The sequence below is a fragment of the Onychostoma macrolepis genome, chromosome 19, assembly GCF_012432095.1.
Source record: "Onychostoma macrolepis isolate SWU-2019 chromosome 19, ASM1243209v1, whole genome shotgun sequence".
Taxonomy (NCBI): Eukaryota; Metazoa; Chordata; class Actinopteri; order Cypriniformes; family Cyprinidae; genus Onychostoma; species Onychostoma macrolepis.
In genome coordinates this window covers 12,227,145-12,253,671 of record NC_081173.1, presented here as the reverse complement: position 1 = coordinate 12,253,671, position 26,527 = coordinate 12,227,145, and the positions used below count along the sequence as shown (strand labels likewise).

The window sequence follows — 26,527 nt, the reverse complement described above, 5'->3', positions numbered from 1 at the left end:
TTGTATAACAGACTGTCCCTTTAATAGAAAACTGCCCCCTATCTACAGTAAATCAACAGAACAGCTTTTAGCAGAGGAAATTAAGTTGTTCGGACTACCACTACACGACCTCAAGGGAAATGTGACGAGTCCTTCATGTCTAATTGCCATCTTACTCATTGCTGCGATATTCCCAGAGGAACAACAGAAACTAACATAATTGGCATCAGTTTAAGGGGATTCATCACGCACCTATTGCCCACAATCCAATCACAAGCCATAGGGGAAAATACAGCTTTATTTATGGATGCAGCATGACAATGTTCAGTGACCTCCAGCTTTATTTATGTAGTTGCGTGGCACACCTGGAAAGTGTGCCATTAAACATTTGAGCCTGACTTGGCAGAACCTCATGTGGTTCCTCGTGATCTGGTTTATATAATAGGCTCAGGTCACAAATGTAAAACTGTGCAGGGAACACCTTATTTTAAGGAGATGTAAAATGGGGAACTTTACCTAATCAAATCTTGACTGAACACATTTAACACGGAAATAAAACCGTTTAGATTCTAATCTCACATCTTACTTCCTCACCACTAGATGGCACAGCAACAGAAAATCAAGGACAGGTCACATTATCAAGATAAACAACCACTCCAACAATGTAACATTTAGAACATTAATTTAATTCATTGAGACAAAAATACTTTGTACTTTTTTCCATGTTTCAAAAATACTTCATTACAGTCGATCAGCAAAATACATGATCACCACAAACTGTGCTTTATCAGTAGTAATTCAAATTTCATTCGCACTTTCCCACAATCCCTTTAAACCATTTAATTCACTGACAATTACAAAGAATGAGACCTAGAAAAATTTCAATGTTGCCATTTTAAATGCATTTTAGTGCAAACATAAGGTGTTATCCATGTTTGGTTATTAACGATATAGCATTTTCAAGATGTTTAGCAAACGCATTGATACATTATTCAGTTTTGAATATGTGAAAGCTGGAAGACCCGTGATAAATGCACTTAGTCAATTTTCTGAATTTTACTTTGGCCAACATCATGATAAAGTACTGTAATACTCTGATTTGTGAAGGAAAACGCACCTTTTTAAAAAGTCAGACTGAAGAGGCACTTTCTGGTGAGTCTAGGAAAACAATTCCCAAACGTGTGGTAGAGAAAAACTACTAAAACGGTTTAGGATTTAAAAAAATTGGTCCACAATTGCTGTATATTTTATACCAACTCTGAAGTACAGTTTCTGTAATCTACTTCAAATTGAAGTGTACATACATTATTACCAAAAACTACTTGAACACTGCTGTTAGTGTGAGAGAGACCTAAAATGCTGGTACAGTTCGATCATCACCAGTGTGCCAAAATAGTCCATGCAGCTTACACGAAATCAGGTGAAAAGACCCTAAATACCCTAGTAATACAAAAACCAGCCTCAAAATAACAAAAGGAGAACAACAGTTGACAATCAGGCAAACCCACTCACAACATCCTCAAATCAGTCACTTCTGGTACAATTAAATAAAATCGCTGTACAGTAGATCTAAAGATTAGTTACTGCTGAGTCTAAAAATGATTCACTAAAAGCATATAGTGCATCAATGTAAACAAAAAAAATGCTGTTCCAACACGCTGGATTGTTGAATTTGCTACAATGTGTTATTAATATGCACTTCGTACTTATAATAGCACACTGGACGTCTCTAACAAGGAAACGCAAGAATTGGCACTACAAGTATGTCCACTTTGGTTTGCAAAGGCACTATGTGGAGGGATGGGTCACATTTTTTTTGCCTGTTCTTCGCTCCTTTTTGTAATGCCAAGCCGGAAGTGACGTTCTTTTTGATAATTGCACTTACATCCAAGTTCGCATGGGGTTTAAAGTCACTCAAAGCTCCAGCGCTGGTGTTTGTCTCCAGGAGAGCAACTTTTCATCTGGATATCTGCACGGCCGTCTTCTGTGCGGTAGGTGGTGATACACATGTTTGAATGAGGGTGATATATGCTGCCATCCTGAAAAGACACAAATGCTAGATAAGGAATTTTTGGCATGGAATTGCAACAACAGAGCAGATCTGATATACAATAACTGTGTTTGTCTCTTATCTCATCCTGTTTGCTGATGGCACTTCAGTGATAGTGTGAGCTGTGGGCGAGCAGACTCACATCTCTGAACTCCCAGATGATGCCGGGAGGTCTGGGAGCACCATCCCGCGGACAATGCTTCATCCCTATGTGCGTCATTCCATCCTGAACCTCAGCACACAGCTCAGTCACAGAGTTAAACCGAATCTCCTTTTGAGATGTGTACTCGAAGTACTAAGAGAGAGAGAGAAGAGAGAGAGAGAGAAATAACATTTAGTTAGAAAAGAACATTTGCATTTCTGTTTTTTTTCTCTCACATATTGTAAGTCTTTACTGTCACTTTTGATCAATGATCAATTTAATATATACAGTAGTGCATATATAATTTTTACATTTTTATATATGCATTATTATATACATAATTCAAATCTACTTGGCTACACTTTTTTAATATTAAGCCATTTCCGAGCAAATACATAAATATTGAAATACAAAAGGCTGAAAAATATATATATTGTATAAAAAAAAAATATTATATATATATATAAAATTTGTTGCATATGGAACTCATTAAAAACAGGCCTCTAGAACAACACAGGCTCTGTAGCAAATGTCATTTAAGCAACTGATAAGGATGTTTGCAGGGATGTTGTTAACAATCAAAGTTGGGTTAATAATTCATAAGCAAATAATTTCTCCAGGTGGAAGATCAGAAGTAGATCCTTCGAGGGTAAAGGTCCGAAAGCTGAAATAAAAACGAGGCTGAAAGAAACTAAAAAGTGTAGCTATTAAGAGAAATAACTCATCTCTAGTGTTTATCAGATGGACAGATGTGACCTCAGTGAAGAGAAGGCTCCTATGCGGTTCAAACTGCAGTCACCATTAGTCTCACTGGCCACATGTATATTTCATACAGACATCTATCTTTGAGCAGAAGTGGCTAAGGTTTCCTTTTCAGCCTTGGCTGTGGAAACATTGATTTTCACTCACACATGGTGCTACTTCCTTGAGTCCCTTGAGGCACAGCAGTGACATACGCCACCAGACACATGTGCAGTCTTCCCTTTCCATTAAATACACATCCTCTGCAACTCATTCATTTCTCCAACTGTGACACTAGATAAATAACAAACCTCAGAAGGGCAGCACATCTCAGGAAGGATTATATTTCAGCACTAATAAAGCTAGCTTTGTTTCACTGCAAACGCAACAAACAGGGTCTGAAGGATCTCCTGCATCTGCTGTCGTAGTTGTTATATAACTGGAAGTGAAATGCACCTCGTGCTCATTTTTAAAGTTACTCGATAGCTCTGGCATTAATAGAAAGCCCCCTTTAATCCATTTTAGAGACGTCAGGCTGTGGGGTAACAGCAGCTTCCAAAGTGTGAAGTGAAGTCCCTGTGGGAGGCTATTCTCAAATCTCATTCACTTCCTCAGATTCACATTTGCCATATTAATGATACGTGCGAGAACCAATTAACTCATTCTCCTCCTCTATATTCTGCTTATTTGCACTGGACTTACATAAGCATGTACCACAATGTTATATTTGATTTGAATTTTCAGTCTATTTGTCACACAAAGCTATTATATGCCTTCAGAAGACTAGAAATTTAGCACACGAGTCGTGAGAAACACTTTGATGGTGCTGTTATACGTTTTTAGAGCTCAACCATTATTTTCACAATCCTTTTGCTTTATCTTCATTTGTGTTCAGAAGATAAAAAAAAAAAAATATGGCTGAATGATACATTTAAAAATATTATGCATGCACATATATGCAGAACAGTACTGTTTTTATTTATTCATTTATTTATAGATATTTTAAAAGTCATTTACCATAATTAAATGCTATCAAAATGTTTTAATATTGTATTTTGTGGAAACAATGTAGGCCTAGTGACAAAAAGAGTTTTAATGATTTTTTTTAATGATTTTTATTATTCAACAAAATAGCAAAAACAGAAAGAACAGACAGAAGTTTATGACATTTATCAACTTTACAATAAGCTTCATTAGTTAACTTTAGTCAACTAGCATTAACTAATAAAGAGCAATACATTTGTTACAGAATTTACTAATCTGTTAAAATAAAATAACATAATACAACTGTTCATTGGTAGAGTTCATGTCAGGTTTATTAAATAATATTAACAGATACAACTTTTGATTAAAAAAAATGTATTAGTAAATGTTGAAATTAACATTATGATTAATGAAAAGTTTTCATTGTAGTTTATATTAATCTAATGTAAATGGTCACACTTTATTTTAAGATCCAATTCTTACTATTAACAAATCATTAACTATAACTTTTGCCTCAAAAAACTCCTAATTTGCTGCTTATTAATAGTTAGTAAGTTAGTTTAGTAAGTTTAGTTATTGGGTAGGGGAATAAGTACTAATACTAAACAGCTAATGTATTAATAATATGCATGCTAATAAGCAACTAGTTAATAGTTACTAATAGTTAATAATATACTAAAGTGTTGTGTACAAATTAACAACAAATGGAAACTTATTGTTAAGTGTGACCGAAACGTAATAGCGTTGTCGCTAAAACTGTTGTCTCCTTAATGATACTTCGCTTGTTTTTCAACATTTGTAAGTCACTTTGGTCTGAATAAATAAATGTCATATTTTTCTTCATTACTTAATACTAAGTGCTAAAATATTTGGCCAATTTTCTGGTGAGAATCACAAAAAAGTGGGCAAAAGGAAAGAAACTGAAAACCACTGGGGTAAGAGATAGCTTAATACTGATGATAGCTACCTGGTTACCACCTTGACCATGGCAGCCAAACAGGGACAGGTGAGCTCCTGTGGGGTTGTGGTCCGGGGCGTTATAGTCCAGACATTCAGAGTGGACTCCGGCACTACGCACCTACACCAGAAACCAGGACGTATGTAAAACCAGTGGGAAGGGAAAAAAAATTAATAAAATTATATATATATATATATATATATATAGCGAGAATGACATTAAAAAGTACTCCGGGGGGAATCAGATTAGATTAGATTACATTAGTCACTTACCGCTCCGTGCCAGCCAGGCCTGTCCTCTGGCACATGTAGGCCAGGATAGACGTTCTGCAGGTACCATTCAAAACTCTTACACTGAAGCCGATTTCGCAGCACAATCCTTTCAGATATATCCCCATAAGATTCCTACAGGAGCAAAGAAAAATCAAGCCTCAAGGCAAAAATGACAGATTATTTAGTGGAACATATGTAGCACGTCTGTGAAAGCTAATGTGTTTGTTTGGTCTCTTTTGCATGACAAGATTAACTTTATTGAACTTTGTTATACTTTACTCTAGTTGTAAGTTCTTAGACTACATTTCTATCAAACAGAACGCCACGTACGTACCTCCTGTTAGCTGTCCTGTAATGTTGACACAAGAACTGCCACGACACACTTCCAACTAACCAAGTGTCAACTCCATCAGGCAAACATGATAATATTAATTTAGGCTTTTAAAGGGCGTGTTTGCATTCAGACCTGATGTACACGAACAACAAATATTCTTACTCGTGGCATCTGGTGTCGTGGCTATAGAGAGTGATTTATTATTTGATCACAGCTCCGCCTCATCAATAATGTAAATTCTCTACAAAGTAATATGGAGTTACATGCCAGATTCATGTCAGCCAGGGTGATATAATATATGTTTGGCCTAGTTTTATTATCTTTGTCAGCTAATAAGCTTTTCAAAGACAGCCAAAGGAATAACAAATACTGTAAACCGATAGAACAGGAAGCACTCAAGCAAAACCCAAGTGTCATTTATCTCTTTCAGAGTTTTTCCCCTTTGTGAGCACGTAAGCAATTTTAAGAATAGCACTTGCACTAACAGCAACTGAAGCAGTTAAATGAGGAAATAACACAACAGCTGTATACCTCAGATTATGCAACGGCACAGGATATTAAAGAGGTGCCGCCCAATGAAAGGTTGTGGACGATGGAGGTGTACCTTGCGGGCTGGAGGGTTTCGGTTGTAGAAGTGCTTCTTGTAAGAGTCCATCCAAACCTCCGCAGCACGGACAGTGTTCTGAAGGAAGTTGGATCGGGAGTATGGAGCTTTCTTGGGGAACACGTGACCCACGTGGGAGCATGGGTGAATTTCTAAAGACCCTCCACACTGCCACACCTGCAAGAAATAAAATATTAAAAGAAACAAGAATCAGCCAATAAAACTGTAATTTCAAATAGCGAATCAAATCCTAAAAGAGATTAAGGAAGGTAAAGTACTGAAGAAATATTCTTATTAAAAAGTAATAAATAGCAATAGAAAATTATTATGCATTACATTTATTGCATATTACATTATTAATATAATAAATTATAATAAAAAGTGAAGTATATACTGCCATTTCTGTACCACTAGTGTCTCAACAATAATTAATAAATATAAAAATAAAATTATGAATAAATAAAAAAACACATTTGGTAATTACATATGTATTAATTATAACTAAATAAATAATACAACAATAAATCATTTTCAAACAGGCTGTGTGTCTATTCAGGATGGCAAACAAAAGACCAACGTTCACACTTTTTTGGGGAAAATCAACCTACAGTATGAGTGTCTTTTATTTCTGCATATTAAAACAGATACAAAAAAGTATTTTAACATTGAAAAAGTTACTTTAAAATGAAAGCCAATAACCCCACAGCATGTTTCTAGAGCATCATCATTTATTAAATGAGATTCGACTCATCCTGCATAATTTTGTTGCACACAAACCCAACATTTTGAGTTTACAAACTTAGGAATGCACCTCCTGTCAGAAATAAAACATGACATGATAACATTGCTTTAGATCTATTGAGACACCACCAAAATTCCTTTTTTATCCATTTTCCAGCTTTATTTCCCACATGCTTCTGTATACCAATTCACAGCACATCAATTATACATGAGCGTCATACGGCCCTGGAAGATACAGCATTGTATTCCGTTTCCATATGCATAAAAGATTACTCCATGGTATACACTATCAATCTTCATTTCTAGGTATAGGCCAAAAAAAGAAATCCAATATGAGAGATGTGTCTAATTATAAACAGTGGCTCTTAGTCTTTCAAGCTACCAAAAACCCGTCGACACGCTCCGATGGGAAGCCTATGCAAATTACCAGTACAAAAGGTAATGGAATACAGAATACAGGAGTCTTACCCGGAAAGAAAGCTCCAGATTCTCTCCTCCCCAGACCTCCATGCCCATGTCGTAAGTGCCCAGATACTCAAAGTAGGCCTTGCTGACGGCAAATAGGCCTCCTGCCATAGTGGGAGACCTGTGAAATGAAAAGCAGCAGAGCATTGGCAATTCATCAGAGATATTCCCTAGCACCAATTTTCTAGCAGGTAAGTGCTTCTTAGTTTTCAGTGAGCGCCTCTGGGTCTGCCCTCGGATGAGCCTTGAGAGAAATCTAGCGCAGAACTGGACAGTGTTTGAAAGTACCCCTGGGTCTGAGCATTAAAATATAGTCTATTCACTGCACTGCAAGTGAATTTAATCAACACAATATCACTGCAATCCTATTTCAGTCCATTTCCTTCAAAAAATAACTTCCTGAAAGTTTTTACTGGAAGAACGAGAGACCCTAATGTATTTAGGGGATAGTTAACACACGTCATTCCAAACCCTTATGAATATAATTTAGGAATGTTTCAAAATTACAATTTTGGCTGATAATTATTTTATGATTAAGTTACAAATATTAAATTTAGGGCTGTCGTGGTTAAGGAATTTCCCTTGTGGTAATTTTGAGTGGCTCAATAGCTCGTTATGCGGTTTTACCGCACATATACATATACATATACATATACATATACATATACACACACAATAAGGAGGTTATATTCAGAAACCAATGAAACCGAAACTAAATCGTGTTGAAACAGGAAGTGAAGTAAACAGATCTCTGCAGTTATGCTCGTCAATAGCGCGGTATTGTGATATTGCAAAAGTAATCTAATTGTAAAAATACAGGAAATAAGCATGAATAATTAAATGTATAATACCAGTTGATATAAATATCCAATATGGATCAATACATTTAAAAACATATTATATTACTATAAACAGTAATAAGGTGAAATATAGTAACATTGTCCGGTTTCTCCTTTTGTGTTCCTCAGAATAAATAACAGGATTGAAACAACTTACTGGTGAGCATGACTATCCCTTTAAACATTTCTAATCTGTTTTTTAAAATGGCCAAGAAAGCCACATAGCAAAGCTGGATTTGGACAAGTTGAGCACAAACCAACCTAATGGGGTCAATTCTGGATTTGCGTATCTTGCGATCGATTTCAGGCACAGCATGCCACTGGAATGTCAGCCTCCAGTCAAAGCCGCCCACCATTGGCTCATCTGTCTGCATGTAGAACTCAAATGTGTTCCAGTCAATGGTGTCAATCACTGGACATATGATGGTGCTCTCATTCTCGGCAATTCTAAAAAAGACAATTTAAAAAAATTATTAACAATCACAAGTGTTTCTATGATACATTTGAATTGGATTTTTTTAAAAAGGCACACCTTTGCAGAAGTGGCTCGATCCAGCCAGGCACACACTCGCAGTGGCAGTCAAGGAAGGTGAGAACGTGTCCTGTAGCGTAGGTGGCGCCAATGAGCCGGGCCCGTACCAGACCTTCTCTTTTTTTGGTGCGAATGAGACGAACGCGCTCCAGGTTACTGACATACTGAGCCAGCTGTGACTTCAGATAGCCTGTAATTCATACAAAATCAAAACTGAAACTTTTTATCAGGATCCAACAGATAATGGCAGGATAACAGGAAAACAACTGATTTACTAGAGACATCTGGATTGAGTTTATTTCAGCAAATAAAAAACCGATATGGAATAATATCTACAGCTAACTTGCTATCCAGAGCTTTGTAGAGAAATCATAAAATATGCAACTGTGTGAGCATACGTCAATGCAAATACTGCTTGTATTTGGTTGTATTTAAATGATATGAATATTTACATATCAGCTTCACAGGCTATTACACATTGCAGTTAGAGAGTCGACATTTAACAAAAAATAAAATAAATAATAACATTTCATAAAATTCAAAAGAGAAGAAAATTAGAAACACCTTCACATATAAAACTCTATAAAAAAGTTTTTATGGGTCCATCTAAAAAAATTTGTCATTTAAGTTCATTAATCGTTAAAATGGTTAATCTTTTAAAAGTAAATCAACATTATATAAAAGTAAAATTACACGTAATATGGTTTTGTTATTCATCAGTGTAGCACCTAACAGACTCAATAGCTTTCCTTGCTTCCAAAAAAATTATTTGCATGTTAATTGGTTTTAGCAATGCTGACCAATCAGGATAAGAAAAATACTCTAGGATGGAAAAGGCTTCAAATTAGTCTGGTGGAATTATACATTTATAAACGTGTGAAAACTGCCTAGAAAGTGTCCCCTTACCTCTGTCACTGAAGTCATCCACAAGTATGACCTCCTTCAGTAGGATGGCTGGTGTTGTCTCCAGCACACTATGGATGGTTCTGAGTAAAGTGGACCAGGCCTCGTTGTAAAATGCTATTACCACTGACGTTGTAGGCAGATGACGGATGCTGTATTTCTTAGCTTTGCATCTGACATTGAAAAAAAAAAAAAGCAAGAACTAATCAGACGGTTAAGCAAACTGGCTTGTATTCAAAACATGTGGTGTAGACAAACAGTTTCCTGAGAGTTACACACTACACATGATAAAGTGCAAATGTGAACATCTATCGCTGTGAAACTGACACCATATGCTCATCCTGCAGTATTCTGACTGCTTATAATGTTTCACATGACAATTATTAATTATTATGGTGTGAAGAAAGAATCTGGCTGAAAAAAAGATGCATGTGGTCACATTCAATTCATAAAACAAGTTGTGTCCTCTTTTCTTTGATCTTCATTCCTCAAATCCAGAATCTGTAATGAAAATTTCTGGTTGAGTGACAGATTCTCTGTAAACAAACAGAGTTGAATGAGAGGTGGGAGATGAACAGACATGCCAGACATGTCTTACAGCATTCTGAGAAACAGCTTTAGACCCTTTAGGACAGAGATGGAAGGACAGTGAAAAGTACTTTGAAATTGCAGGTACTCATTTAATGTACACTACCATTCAAAATTGAAAGACATTGATACTTTTATTCAGCAAGGATGCATTAAATTGATCAAAAGTGACAGTAAAAACTTTTATAATGTTACAAAAGACTACTGTTAAATGCTGGTCTTTTGAACTTTCTATTCACCAAAAGTTTACAAAAGTTTCACTGTTTCCACAAAAATTTTGTAAATGTTTTTTGAGCAGCAAATCAGCATATCAGAATGATTTCTGAAGGATCATGTAACACTGAAGACTACAATAATAGCTGTTGAAATTCAGCTTACAATAACACATTATTATTCAAATAAATTATAAAATACTAGAGGTCGACCGATAGTGGATTTTACCGATAGCTAGGTTGGACCACACTGGCCGATACCGATTAATCAACCGATAGTTTTCAAAATGGATACTGAAAGAGAGCGCTGCGTCTAGGAGAACTCAGAGGTATCACACACACACACACACACACACACACACCAGACGCTTTGCGTTCAAATCAAGTGGCGATCTAAAATAATTTATTTAATAACCAAACGGACATAAGTTTGCTTCAAGAATGAACATTGTGGCATAAATGAGTTTGAAGTTCGGTGTTTAAAAAAAAAAAAAAAGAGCAAGGCGGAAAGAGAACGCACAATCTGTATTACAGCTCTATATGAAGCATACAGACTTTATTAGAGCCAAAGAAAGAAACGTTTTGCTGAAAAATGCACAATACATAATTTATAGCCTAGGGTAAAGTCATTATGTACATTCACAACGATTTGGGACAAATATAATGCAATTTAATAGAAAACTATGTGAATGGCGTTCTGTTCCGCGGCAGGATTTTCTGTCGCCTGTTTTTAAATGAGAGTCTGGAGTTTCCCGCTCTGTGCAGCGTGCAGTGTCACGTGTCAAAATAAACAACACGTACTGTCAATGATTTCCGCCTCTAGAGGCCGCTCTCGCACTGTATAATGCCAGCGGACCCTTCTCAGCCACTCCAGCAACGGTTGCAAACCGGAAAACTATCGGCAAGGATTTTTGCCGATAACAGATAGTTGTGGCAATCAACTATCGGTGCCGATTAATCGGCAAAACCGATGAATCGGTCGACCTCTATAAAATACATTTAAAATATTTTAAAAAGAAGACCCAGTGACTCCAATAAATCAGTAAATAATTTGTAACAGTTCAATAATGAAATATTCAAACAAATACATTCGCTAAAATAAATCAGACCTCTCAGCATGTTCAATTATTGACTCAAGACAATTTGACCAAAAAAAAAAAGAAAATAGCCTCACTACACGACTAATTTTTGAAGCTTGCTATACTAGAAAAGCTGCACCGTTTTAAAAACAGCCGAACTACTGTGATGCTACTGAAAAATACAGTCATGCTGGTAGTGTTGCTGCTTTTAGTTTAGGGGAGACAGTATAAAGATGGGGCGTTGAAAAACAGATTCAGCAGGGATTCTGAATAAAGTGAGTCATAATGTTCCATAGAAGGTTCTTGAACTCTTCAAATTCACCGCAAATATTTAGAGAGACTATAAACTCACTGACAGCAACTACATTTAAGCAAATATTCAATAATTATCCCTACAAAGAGAGAAGAAAAAAAGTCCAGAGCATAACATTTCTGGCAGTAATGCTTAAGTCTTTGACAAGAACTAACTTGCCTGAAAGTTATTTCAGAAAGCAAGCAAAAGAACTTCACATCAACAGATAAAAATCCTTGCCTATGCCAAGAAATGTGCTACTGCCGTGTGTGATCTCCAGAAGAGCCTATGATGTGGCAACCGGAGTGCAGTTGAAAGACTGCGGGGGAAAAAACGCATCCAATTTGTTTCACTTCTCGTCTTCCAAGGGGACACTTTCTCTTTTCAGAGCAGCAGCTTGAACCCTACTCGTTATTGTGTGACAAGAGCCATGAAACAATTATTCTCATACAAAAGCACTGCTGTTCGGAGGAACCCTCCCAGCTCTGTTTTCTATTGTTGTTTTTTTTTTTAATCATGTTGTCGGCTGAAGGCAATGGGTTCATTTCAGACAACAGACAACATTTGTAAGCAGGTGAAGTGTAGAAATCACCTAAAGGAATCACTATTCAGAACATCATTTCAATTCTTCAGGAAGGGAAAAAGCACCTTTTCTATTTATTTTTCATGCTTATTTGTAATGCAGTATAACAAAAATTTATTTGCCTCTATAAACATTGCGATGGCAAGAACAGAGGACTTGCTGAAGAAAATGTGAATTGTTATTCTTCTTAGTTGACAGGGTTTTGCTATACAGTCACGTGTTGCAGTGCGGTTGCTAGGGTGTTCTGGGTGGTTGCTATGGCATTGCTAGACAGCAGCTATACAGTTATGAAGGTGTTCTAAATGTTGTTTTGCAGCTGTTTTTGTTAGGGTGCTCTGGATGGTCTATAGTTAAGTTGTTTCGAGAGTTGTTAGAACGTTGCTATGCAGTTGCTAGGTGTTCTAGTTGGTTGCTAAGGCATTGCTAGGTGGTTGTCAGGGCTTTTCTATGCAGTTACTAGGGTGCATGTTGCTGTGCAGTTGCTAAGTTTTTCTGGGTGGATACTAGGTGCTTTGCTATAGTTATTAAGGTGTTATGAGTGTTGTTAGAATGTTGCTATGCAGTTGCTAAGTGTTCTAGTTGGTTGCTAAGGCATTGCTAGGTGGTTTCTTTCTATACAGTTACTAAGGTGCATGTTGCCAAATCCCTTCAAGGCAAGTCATTTCACTCGGCGGCCATCTTTGAAATGCCTCTTGGGCTTGCAAGTGCAGCTCCTATATCTTTGAATAGGGAAACATCAAATTCTCCAAAACTGTTCACCAAGTTTACAATTAAATTTCATATTTGAAATCATGAATTAAATCTGACTACAACTGTACCATAATGTTTCTTTTGTTCAATAAAAAGCTTATTTTTCAGGCTAGACCAGCCACTGTGCATGCGCAGTCCTAAGCGCACGTCTCAGAACGCAGACTGTTTTTATAGCAACCGGGACTTCTAACAGCAGCTGCAGTGACGCGCTGACTTTACCAATTAATAGGGGTGCAACGGATCGTAGATGTTCCGTGATCCGGACGGCACGCATGTGATTCGCGGAATAACTGTTAAGTTTAACCATCATAGAGTGAAAGTTTATCATTTGCACGTGTTTTGTCTTGCTAAAGTCGAATCGGGACTCACGCACCGTTTTCTGTGCTCAGCCGCTGCCGCACACACTGAAGCGCGCACACGCAGAGAGAAATATGGAAGGCCAAAAACACGTGAATTTTAACGCGTATTTCACACATTAACAACACGTATTTCATGTGTTAAATACGCGTATTTAAGGCGTGAAAAATCAGCACATTAAATACGCGTATTCAACATGTGATACACATTAAATACGCGTATTCAAATACACGTGAAATATGTGTTAAAAATCAGTTTGAATGGGTCAGTGTCATTGGCTGCTGAAGACTTGGGTCAAACCATTTATGTGAACTTAGGGGGGTGTACCATTCATAGACCATTCCTACCACCATTTAACATGCTATAGATCAGCTTATTCAGCCTAATTATTTTGTCTTTTGTCTTTTTTTCCCCTTTTTCTTTTTGTGTATATCTTATAGAGATAATATATTTAAATTGCTGTTTTAGGAAATATTACATAAAAATAAAATTTCCTCATTTTTCTCCACTCATGCTTTTTTTTGTAAATAAACACATTAGCGGACATTCTAGTTTTAACCATGATCAAACATAAATTATCATCAAAGCATGAACATTTTGTGGGGAAATCAGCTGATTTCACACGTATTTAACATGTATTTCATGTGCATTTAATACGTTGAATATGCGTATTTAACACGCTGATTGAAATAAGTGTTGTTAACACGTTAAATACATGTTAAATACGCGTTAAAATTCAAGTGTTTTTGGCCCTTTTGGCCTTCCATAGAGAGAGAGGCGCGATTCAGATACTGCGTTTCAGACAACGCTTCAACGGATGGATACATACACACAAACAAAGTTATGTTAAAATACCCGTTTTGGCAAGTATTCTGGTAAACACAGTCGGTTATGTCTTAAGTTAACATATACAGCTGAGAAAGAAACCGGATGTGTGTCAGTACTAGGTCCGTGCATTTAGTCTTAAAGAGACAGCAGCCTATAATACCTGCTTCTGTCTGCTAATCAAACAACACCCCATCTTTAACAAAGATTAATCTGCATTTACCTTATGCAGTAAGCATTATTGTGTTGTTTTACACTTAATTTTTTAGTTTTTACATTTCTGCACCTGAATACTACTGTTACTGTCTTTATTTATAATTTTATGTTGTAGGCTGTTCATCTATGCTTGTAATTTGTGTAATTGTTATTGTTTTATTACTGACTTTAGTAGTTAAGCTAGTAGTTTCTGCTGGGGTATAGAAGTACTTAAAGTAAGCTTTTAGTAATTAATGATAAGCAAATTTTTTTTTTTGCTGATCCGAAAAATGATCTGATCCGTGACTCAAAATCCGTAGTATGATCCGAACCGTGAGTTTTGTGATCCGTTGCACCACTACCAATTAACAACTGGCTCTTTTATTCAGAAGGTAGGGCTTCCTTCGATAGAGCGGCCATATGAATATTGCATTTTTCCCCATTCAAAACTATATAAGTGACACGTCTTGGGTATTCTATAGTCTTGGATGTTGCTGTGTGGTTGCTACTGTGTTCAAGATGGTTACTACAGCTTTGTTAGGCACTTTTCTATACAGTTACTACGTTGTTTAGCATGTTGCTATGCAGTTTCTGGATGGATGTTTGCTAAAGCTTAGTGGTTGCCAGGGATGCAATACAGTTGCAGTTACATGCTGCTGTGTGGTTGCTATAGTTATTAAGGTGTTCTGAATGTTGTTAGAATGTTGCTATGCATTTGTTAATTGGCCTATCGGTAAGCCCCGCCCCCCTTAGTTACTGTTGCTCCCTTGGACAAACAAACGGAGCTGCACACTCTCTTACAATGACAGCTGTCAGTGTGAAAATCTTGTCCCACAATGACACAGAAGGGCCACCATTCAAGTGGGAATTAAATATTCCATGGAGGGATATATAAAATATTTTAAAATAAATATGGTGGGTAACACGAAGGAGGGTTTACAGATCACAATGCAAGCGAGATAAGTCTCATATTACGGTCGTCACGATCGCGGATGACAACATGCAGGATCAACACTGTTCATGTATCGTAGAGTACGATTAAGTTAATGTACATTTAACCAGTTTAATATGTAGAGGCACTGAAATGTAGACCTTCGTTTATTTTTTGACCTACACTGTACATGATGTGAGAACAGTCCGCTATTTAGGTTTGTACGTTAACATGGACTCACTAACTTTGATGTTAGTTTTAGCCAGAATTACCTTGCTGAACCGCAAGATAACATTAACGTTCTACTTGAGCAGATGAAATTGCAACTTAATGAGAGTATGGCAACCATAAAATGATTGTTTTTTTCTTCACTGGGATTGGGGTTGAATGCTTAGGGACATTTTGCTCTGTTTTGTTTGGGTTTAGGAAATGTAATAAAATAAATTCTATTGCATATCCTCTCAAGATACCTGGAATCAGTGTTACAAGTACCCCAGGCACTTCATTTTTCCATTTTTGTAGCATAAACACCATCAAATCGATGCGAGCTTCAGATCCTCCAATGTTTCTCTATGGCGCTGAAACCTAAAGATGTCCGAGTTCCGCTCCCCGTGTAACTGATACTCGACAGCCATTGGCTCATCTGCTTTCGAGGGGAGGGGCTTACCGATAGGTAAATTGTTCTGGATGATTGCTAAGGCATTGCTAGGTGGTTTAACCTACAGTTACTAAGAAGCATGTCGCTCTATGGTTACTAGGGTCTTCAGGATGGTTGCCAGGGCTTTGCTACACATTCACAAAGGTATTTGGAGTGTTTTTAGCATGTTCCATTATAACAGTTTTACTACAAATACCATGGTGAAGCTAAATGGCTAGTATAGCAAAACCATGTTAATGTGTGGTTGCTTTAGTTTTACTTTAGTTAGTTATTTGTAGTAAATCTGTGTTTAATTTTCATAAAGATGCATATGTAATTAAAACATTATGTAATTGAGTGCAGAAAGGAACGCGAGTAATTTTACCTGACGCAGATATTACAATAGCCAGTCTGAATGGTTTAACGTTACGTGATCTGGCTCTTGATTTTATTATTGTTTTTTTTGCCGGGAGGCAAATATATCAATCATGAGCGCGGTAAGAGTGTCTATGGTAATTCACGTTGGCCAAAACACACAAGGAAACGCGTTGTGCAAAAAAATATCACCGGCAATCACAGATATCGCATTTGGACGGGATTAGTTTTCTCAGAGGATCACTGAGTTTGCTGAAAAACAGTAGGTAATTTGCTCTGGAATTATTACAGAGGTTGTGTGAGAGAAAAAAACAGACGTGGCAGATTCGGACAGGATTAAAATCACCAATTACGTCTGTGAAACACACATTTCTCTAACGACTCCCTGTAAAACTAGTCCCGTCCGAATAGGGCTAAAGTGTTTTTCACATGTTTCTCTGTGTTTGCTAGGGTGTTCTCTGTGGTTGTCAGGACCACAGTTACTAAAGTGATTTTAGCATGTTACTATGTGGTTCCTAAGGCACTGCTAGGTGGTAGGGTGTGTAATGAGCCCCTCAGTGTGACAAGACATACTCATGCATCCTGTTGTCTTGAATATGGCGATGAAGAGAGATCTTGTCGCTGATGAAGATGTTGATGGCGTAACGCTCAATGCTGGCCTCCTCCTCTTTCTTCTCCTCAGTGCTGAGGGTCAGTCGAGTGGCTCGGCCATATTCTCCAGGAGCGTTGAGGTCTGGCGGGAGCTTCTCATAAACGGGTTGCTGGAGGCTGTCGGAGTCCTCCTCCTCCTCCTCCTCGATGGATGGAAGATCACGGACCAGGATGTCGTGTTGACCATCTTTATCAGGAAGAGACGGGGGGGACGAACGGAATATAAGAAGGTAGAAGAGCCACAGCAGAGAAAAGAGGAAGCAGACCTTGGCCAGGAGAGCCACCTTCCTCGACCAGCGGATCTTCATGACCTGGCAGCCAGCACCAACAACAGCACCACCAGTCAAAGAGCCCCAGACTCCCAACTTACTGAAAGATGAGAGAAGAAAGAGAAGTGCAGATTAGTGGCAGACTGATACAAAGGCTGGAAAGATCTACTGAGGGCCTTGTCAAATATTACATGGTTTCTGTTTACAAAAATAAATAGAAAACAAGGAGTAAATTTACATATTTAACATATATTAAACAGATTATGCAATGGGCTGCTTACTTGCGATATCACCTGGGTCACTGATGCTTATTTATTGGCTTATTTCTAAAAATAAGTCATTTCTTGAATCCGTTACTATTATTTCTTGAGTGGTACTTGAGAGGTTCTGTTAAAATACTATCTGAAAAACAATGCCAAATCAGTCATGTGGTTTTGTTTTTCTTTATCTTGTGCACTATTATTTATTTATTCCATTATTTATGCATTAAATAAAAAAACAAAAAAAAAAAAAAACAGTAAAGACATTTTCAATGTTAGAAATGATTTTTATTTCAAATAAATGCTGCTCTGCTGAACCCTAAATTCATGAATATAATAAGAAATGTTTCTTATGCAGCAAATCAGCATATTAAAATGATTTCTGAAGGACCATGTGACACTGAAGACTGAATAGTAATGATGCTGAAAATTCAGCTTTAACATCACAGGAATGAATTACATTTAAAATACATTCAAAAAGTAAACAGAAATTTTAAATTGTAATATTTCACAATCTTCCTGCATTTACTGTATTTTTGATCAAATAAATGTATCTTTGTTGAGCAGAAAAGTCACCTTCACCTATACTGTATATAAATAAACATATATAATGTATACCAAACTTGTATGAGAGGTCTTGCTTTAATTAAACACCCTTATATTGTTAGTGAATATTCAACATACGTGTGAAACATAGTGGTGTGAAAAAGTGTTGGCCCCCTTCCTGATTTTTAAATTTTTTGCATATTTGTCACACTTAAAAGATTTAGATCATCAAGCAAATTTTAATATTACACAAAGATAATGCAAGTAAATACAAAATGTAGTTTTTAAATGAGGATTTCATTTATTAAGGGACAAAAGCTGTCCAAACCTACCTGGCCCTACGTGAAAAATTAATTGCCCCCTCCTATTAAATCATGAAAGAACTGTGATTAACCACATTATTTTAGAAAGCGGAGTTAAATTTCACTAGCCCAGGCCTGATTACTGCCAGACCTGTTGAGTCAAGAAATCACTTAAATAGAACCTGTCTGACAAAGTGAAGCATATTTAAAGAGCAACACATCATTCCGCAATCTAAAGAAATTCAAGAACAGATGAGAAACAAAATAGTTGACATGTATCAGTCTGGAAAGGGTTATAAACCCATTTCTAAGGCTTTGGGACTCCAGCAAACCATGGTCAGAGCCATTATCCACAAATGGAGAAAACGGAACAGTGGTGTACCTTCCCAGGAGTGGCCGGCCTACCAAAATTACTCCAAGAGCGCAATGACGACTCATCCAGGAGGTCATAAAAGAACCCAGAACAACATCTAAAGAACTGCAGGCCTCACTTGCCTCAATTAAGGTCAGTGTTCATGATTCAACAATAAGAAAGAGACTGGGCAAAAACAGCATCCATGGGAGAGTTCCAAGGCAAAAGCCATTGCTGACCAAAAAGAACACAAAGGCTCGTCTCACATTTGCCAAAAAATATCTTGATTATCCCCAAGACTTTTGGCCAAATATTCTGTGGACCAATGAGACAAAAGTTGAACTTTTTGGAAGGTGTGTGTCCCGTTACATCTGGCGTAAAACCAACACAGCATTTCATAAAAAGAACATCATACCAGCAGTCAAACATGCTGGTGGTAGTGTGACCATCTGGGGCTGCTTTGCAGCTTCAGAACCTGGATGACTTGCCATAACTGATGGAACCATGAATTCTGCACTCTATCAGAAAATCCTGAAGGAGAATATCCAGCCATCAGTTTGTGACCTCAAGCTCAAGTGCACTTGGGTTCTGCAGCAGGACAATGATTCCAAACACAGCAGCAAGTCCACCTCTGAATGTCTCAAGAAAAACAAAATGAAGGTTTTGGAGTGGCCAAATCAAAGTCTGGACTTAAATCCAATTGAAATGCTGTGGCATGACCTTAAACAGTCCATTTATGCTCGAAAACCCTCCAATGTGGCTGAATTAAAACAATTCTGCAAAGAAGAGTGGGCCAAAATACCTCCACAGCAATGTGAAAGACTCAATGCCAGTAATCGCAAACGCGTGATTGCAGTTGTTGCTGCTAAGGGTGTTATTAGAGTGTTATAAAGGTTATTAGGTTTAGGGGGTTTGGATTTTGTTTTCCCTTCATAATAAAAAACTTCATTTAAAAACTGCATGTTGTGTTTACTTGTGTTATCTTTGATTAATATTTAAATTTGTTTGATGATCTGAAACATTAAAGTGTGACAAACATGCAAAAAAAAAAAATCAGGAAGGGGGCCAACACTTTTTCACACCACTGTATGTCTTAGTTACACTTAGGTTTTAGGCTTTAGTTCTCAGATTTTCACACATTAATCTTTCTAAAAAAAACACACCATTTACAAAATATCTACAAAACAATCAAAATGGAGTATAATACTGGATGTGATTCAGTAAATTGCCAATAACAATCACAAACACTTTCTCTAATACAAGTCCAGAATTAGAAAAGTGATGAATGAAACAGCAATTTACAATGATTTCATATTCATTAAAATGAAGGTCAGATGCACCATTTCTACTTTTTAATCGCAAGCTGTTTTGACTGAAGCCTCATGCTAACCGCCACCTCCAATCACTGAAGCTGAATTTGAGGGGTTGAATACAGACAATCCATCATCAGCTGAGGGTAACGGAGTAATCACATAATTGAGCTGCATTAATATTTCAGCGGGCAGGGATTTAGCTGAACAGTGGTCGTGACAGACAGACAGTCTGAGACAGTAATCCCATTCCTCAATCAAAACACTTCAACCTTTTAACCCTATTGAATGATGAATGTCGCTTACGCACACATATATGCAACAAATCTGTACACTAAATAATCTAAATGGACTATCAATGCACTTCAAATATTTGGGAGTCTGTGGTTAAAATGTTTGGCAGTATGACAGCTATTGGCTTAACTACTCGATGAACGTGGGCAAGAGCAAGCAAAAAGAGGGGAAGACATCTATGAAAACAAACTCAGAACATTCTGAGAAGATCCAACTAGATGCTATAAATATCTATTGGCTTGTTTTAAATTGCTTTCACTGCTCTATAAAAATAGTAACACACATATGTTTAACTGTACACCTCATCTTGAAACCATATGCCTGGTATGAACATCTACTCAAGAAAACTGTCAGAAATATAGGTCCCTAACCATTTAATTGTTAATTTTAGTCTATTAATTATATGCATCATAATAAGAGAAATTATATATAAAATATACACTAACATATAAATATATATACTAATCCAATGGTTTATTTATTTATTTAATTTCCTGTATTTTTTGACGCTCACAAAACACTACAGTGGCCCCAAAAAGTGTTTCAACACACACAAAAATGCACTTATTTTTTAACAAAGATTTATTTATTTACTTTTTTTTCATCATTTACGACAGCTATCAGAATTATGAAAAGAGCGTTTTCTTCTGCTGCTTAGATCTTTGGAAGATGTATAGCTGCCCTTTCCAAAAGACTGGTCACAAGCCAAGGGACAAAAGCTTTCTGGGCTTACAAAATGGAGAGCTCTTTGAAAGCAACCCTTGACTGGGCACCCATAAAAACTTCCATATTAAACCTGATAGGCTGGATGGATGTGGGAAAGCTGAGGAACTTCAGCTCTTCAGGGTTGAGAAGCATGAGTATCACCTTTGTGGCATTATTACTTTTAAATTACAAGGTTCAGAAAGTGTTTTAGTGCACAAAAGCGTTTGAAAACAACAGTGTGGTCTTTTGAAACTCATTTTACCTTCTTACACAAAAGGAGAAATTCATACAATGAAAGTGAATGGTGATCACAGCTGTCAAGACCAAATTGTCAGTGAATAATGATTTAAATTTCATACTTGATACTTAAAAAATGTCATTGTAGGGAAGAGGGAAGCTCAGACATTCTGCTAAACTTCTCTTTTTGTGTTCCTCAAAAGTCATACAAGTTTTGAACATCATGAGGATGAGTAAATGTTGACGGAATAGTAACTTTTGTGCTGTATTAATAAGCAGGAGAAAATGAGACAACTTTAACTGTGTGTACAGTCATCCAGGGAGAGTTTAGTCAGAACATTGTCATAATGCTGTTTACAGTAAGATGGATTTTGCTGCTACATGTGGATCAGCAGTCAGAACATCTGTGCATTAGTCTACAGCTGTGTTACAGTTCCTGCTGAAAGCAATAATTGCTCACAATGAACATTTCCAACAGGACTTTGATGACTTAATTTAGGTCAGTTAGTACCAGCCCAGAATGTCTGAAACATCCAGATTTACTTGTCTGACAAGTGCACTCCATTTGCAGCTTGTTCCCTTTCATTTGTCTGATTTTTTTCAAAACATGTCCCACAACTTTACGTGCCACATCCACTTTGAAATGAATTCTTGATAATCACTAGCTTGTTCTTAACACAAACGTTGCACTTCTATTTTCTCTTTATCAAAATTTAACATCACATTTTTGCACATTCCCCCTAAAACCACTTGTCCTCAAACCATAACATACATACTGACTCATCATACGTTTTAAAAATATATTAAACTTAAGAAAAATAGAAAATAAAAATGTTTATCTATATTTATAGTTCTATTTACAGCCATTTCAAAGGGATACGCCACCCCAAAAAGAACATTTTGTCATGAATCACTTACCCCCATGTCGTTCCAAAGCCGTAAAAGCTTCGTTCGTCCTCGGAACACAATTTAAGATATTTTGGATGAAAACCGGGAGGTTTGTGACTGTCCCATTGACTGTAGAGCTGCACGATTCTGGATAAATTGAGAATCACAATTTTTTTTGTCACAAATAGAGATCACGATTCTCCCACGATTCTGAACAAAACAAAATAATTTGTGACTAAATATTAATTGCTCGTAAAAGAAGGGTCAGAGCACGCACATCCAAAAATGTCGTGGCCAGGTGCAAGATCAAAAGGTACATCAAATAATAGAAAAAAGATCTGCACACTGTTGTTGTTGTTGTCACTTTATTCAAAAAAAGAATAAACCAATTTTTACTATAAAAATTGTGGAAAAAGTAGTTTGAATGAAGCATTCAGTGACTCACTCATGAATACTTGTTTCATTACTGGATGAATCAGCATTTTTGAATGAATCTCTTGAATGAATGATTCAATGACAAATACATTTTATAACAGTCACTTGTCGCCATCTAGTGGAGAAACATTGTAATCAAGACAAACGTTATTTGAAGCGGCAGTTGCTTTCACAAGGTGATTTCCTCTATTTTGATCGCTACCATAGACATCGTTTATATACAAACTATAAACGTTCATCCCTGTATTTCTGTGATAATATGAATGATTGTAAGACAGAAATAATATTTTGTGGTTGAAAAGACTGTTTGTGAAGCTGTTTCTTACCTAAACATGATAACTGCTCTCTCTGTGTCAGCTGCAAAACAGATTTAAATGCTCCAGTATGATTTTTTTCAAAACGTATAATAAACACGGGTGAATTGTTGTAATTTAGAAATGAGATCGCGTGGGTGTTTGAATCGAGATCGCGATCTTTTAACGATTAATCGTGCAGCTCTAATTGACTGCCAAGTAAATTACATTGTCAAGGCACAGAAAAGTATAAAAAACGTCACCAAAATAGTCCATCTGCCATCAGTGGTTCAATCTGAAGTTCATGAAGCGACACGAATACTTTTTGTATGCAAAGAAAATAAAAATAATGACATTTATTCAACAATTCGTCTCCTCCATTTTGGAGAGCATCCGATGGACGCAAAGTGCGTACGCTATTCTCTGTCATCAGTAACGCATGGATACGCTGTTTCCGTTCAAATCAAAGCATAAATAAACATACAATACGTATCCATGCGTTACTGATGATGACAGAGAATAGCGTACGCACTTTGCATCCATCGGATGCTCTCCAAAATGGAGGAGACGAATTGTTGAATAAATGTCATTATTTTTATTTTCTTTGCATACAAAAAGTATTCGTGTCGCTTCATGAACTTCAGATTGAACCACTGATGGCAGATGGACTCATTTTGGCAATGTGTTTTTATACTTTTCTGTGCCTTGAAAGTGTAATTTACTTGGCAGTCAATGGGACAGTCACAAACCTCCCAGTTTTCATCCAAAATATCTTAAATTGTGTTCCGAAGACGAACGAAGCTTTGCCGGGTTTGGAACGACATGGGGGTAAGTGATTCATGACAAAATTTTCATTTTGGGGTGGAGTATCCCTTTAAGTAAGTCTCTGAAGATTTTCCATTTCAAACCCATATGTCAATTCAACAAACAAACTGTAAATATAGACTTTTTTTAATTCAATTAAAAAAAAAAAAGTACATATGTAGGATTTGTTTTAAAGCATGCTGAAAACACCACCTTAAACCAGACAAAGATGGTTCACCACTCTTAGCCGTTTAAGCTGTCCACCCAGCCTGGCTGGACTGGTACTCAACTGGTTTAGCTGGTTTACACAAGGAAAAAAAACATTTTGTGAGGAAATGGGAGAAGCTGAAGATTAATAGTGGAAAATTCCAAAATAATAAGCAGCTGTGTCAAATTAGTACTGGATTTTGACTCTCAAAATCATTCACACAATCAGACCAGACACGCGCAAGAACATGCCAAAGTACCAAGAAGTAGACTACCATGGTAGAATTGAAAACATGGTGGTACCATTATGCATGTCATTCTTTAGAAGCTTGAATTACTATGTACATATGATAATCATTTAAAAGCATGATATATATCAAAGCACTATGGTATCACTATCACTATACCAAGGTACCACCACAGTACTTTTTTCCCAAGAAGAAAACACACACTGTAATCGGAGACCTAGATCTTTTCGTAAAGATGCAGTAGAAGCACACATGACATCATCAAACTATCAATATAAGTAGGCTAACTCATAACATATGGATTGTACATAACATATGAACACAAATAATCCAAAATACAAAGATAAATACAACGGAGTTGTGACTTTATGAGTAAAAACATGAGAGTGGATGGATCACGAACCATCAAAACAACAATCATCGAATGTATCAGTGTTGTGAATGACGGCTCGTTGACATGCAAAACAACTTTATATCGCACAGACAGACACACACACACACACACACACACACACACACGACACTGGTGTAACTAAACACCCGACGATCTTACCTGATCTCTTCATGCCGTGCTCTTGCACAGATATAAGGAGCTGCTGGTTTGCCGCTCGTGCCGCTGTCAGCACACACACATCCTCCTCAAACAACAAACCCGCTCTACTCTACTCCACACACACACACACACACACACACAACTGCCCACGCTAATCGCTTTAAGTAGCTTGACTCCTTACAAACGCGCGATCCTTTGACGAGTTACATGGCTGAAGTAAATGTCATGGTCTTGCATGTACTGCATCGCACCCCAGGAAGTTTCAGATTTGACAGTCTGCCTTCATAAAGTGGGCCACGTGACTGGAGCATTATGGGAAGTCTGGGAGTTCAATGTGCGTGCATTACAGCTGCACACTCAAGAGCCTCTGTGTGTCATTTAATATTCACACTGTGATTTCAAAGGTTTTAAAAGATTTTCCTAGTATAAACATTTTTTTAAGAATCAGGCTTCATTTATTTATTTATTTATTTATTTATCCAATTATGCAATTATTTATTTGTTTCATTGTTTGTTTTTGCTTGTCCAATCATGCGATTTTGGGGGAAATCAATCATTATTTGTTTGTTTGTTTGCATGTGAAATTATATTATTTTCTGAGAATCAGTCATTATTTGTTGTTTATCCAATCATGCAATTTTTTTTTTTTTTTTTAGAATCAGGTTTTTATTTATTTGTTTGTGTGTTCGTTTTTTGTTTGTCCAAATGAGTAATTGTGATTTTTTTAAATCAACTGAATAGAATTTTTACTAAATTACTAACATTTCTATTATGAAATGTGCAACCAATCATTAGTTAGAAAACTAAATTAGTTAATACTAGTGCTGTCAAACAATTAATCGCGATTAATCGCATTCAAAATAAAAGTTTTTGTTTACATAATAAATGTATGTGTACTGTATTTATTTATTATGTATATATAAATACACACATACAGTATATATTTTGAAAATATTTACATGTATATGCATTTATATTATTATATTTTATATGATATATAAATATATTTAACATATAAACGTAACCTATTTTTCTTAAATATATACATGCATGTGTTTGTATTTCTATATACATAATAAATATACAGTACACACTCGTATATTATGTAAACAAAAACCTTTATTTTGGATACGATTAATCACGATTAATCGTTTGACAGCACTAGTTAATACTTAAAAATGGCATGAAATTTCATTTCAGTTCTGTAATATCTTCTCCAGACAGAGAGACCTTCAGGAACTCAAACAGGCCCATGAAGCCCAGGTTGAAAAGTCTGGGTTTACAGAAATCAAGAGTGGATTCAGCAAAAAATCACATCGGGTAAAATAGAATGAATTTTATATGATTGATTGTCCTTTAAATATCAGTATATATCAGATAATATTCCTGGCATCATCATATAGCAGTTATGAAGCTTTAACATTTTATCAGTTTCAATGAACACATGGAAAACAGACCAAAATGATAAACCTCAGCCTCTGGAGAGAATACAAAAAAACTACTTTAAAAAGACCATTTTAAGAGAACATTTCTGAAGTGAATTGTAAAGGAATACTGCAGGTTTTTATTATTAAAAAGTCTAAATCACACATAATTATAACCAATTGTAATCTTCACATTGAAGTTTTTGTTTTTGCAAGATGTGTAAGCATGTTGTAATTCTTCAGATGTTGACCTAACAACGCCCTAAACTTGCAGAGAACCACCCATCCAGCAACGTGGCAAGACTTTTATGTTCAAGGTTAGACTGTAAATGACCCTCTATCTAGACTCAATAGTGTGCTTCACTATTACCTTTCTGTTGT

General features: G+C 36.5%; 1 protein-coding gene across 4 annotated transcripts; it reads right to left on the bottom strand.

The window, feature by feature from the left end:
• Positions 1-241: 241 nt before the first annotated feature.
• poc1bl (POC1 centriolar protein homolog B (Chlamydomonas), like) lies at positions 242-25,022 on the bottom strand. Of its 4 annotated transcripts, none has more exons than XM_058753875.1 (11): positions 24,904-25,021; positions 16,942-17,388; positions 9,548-9,717; positions 8,642-8,831; positions 8,371-8,556; positions 7,274-7,391; positions 6,065-6,241; positions 5,127-5,258; positions 4,864-4,974; positions 2,172-2,324; positions 242-2,018 (listed from the first exon to the last, which is right to left on the bottom strand). In XM_058753875.1, exons 1-11 carry the CDS (start codon positions 24,966-24,968, stop codon positions 1,890-1,892), a joined length of 1,878 nt encoding a protein of 625 aa, XP_058609858.1. In that variant the 5' UTR covers positions 24,969-25,021; the 3' UTR covers positions 242-1,889. The 4 variants fall into 4 exon arrangements, with proteins under 4 accessions (XP_058609858.1, XP_058609861.1, XP_058609862.1 ...); XM_058753878.1 differs by lacking the exon at positions 24,904-25,021 and adding an exon at positions 22,213-22,247 and having other exon boundaries at positions 243-2,018; XM_058753879.1 differs by lacking the exon at positions 24,904-25,021 and adding an exon at positions 17,570-17,787 and having other exon boundaries at positions 243-2,018.
• Between the last annotated feature and the right edge of the window lie 1,505 nt (positions 25,023-26,527).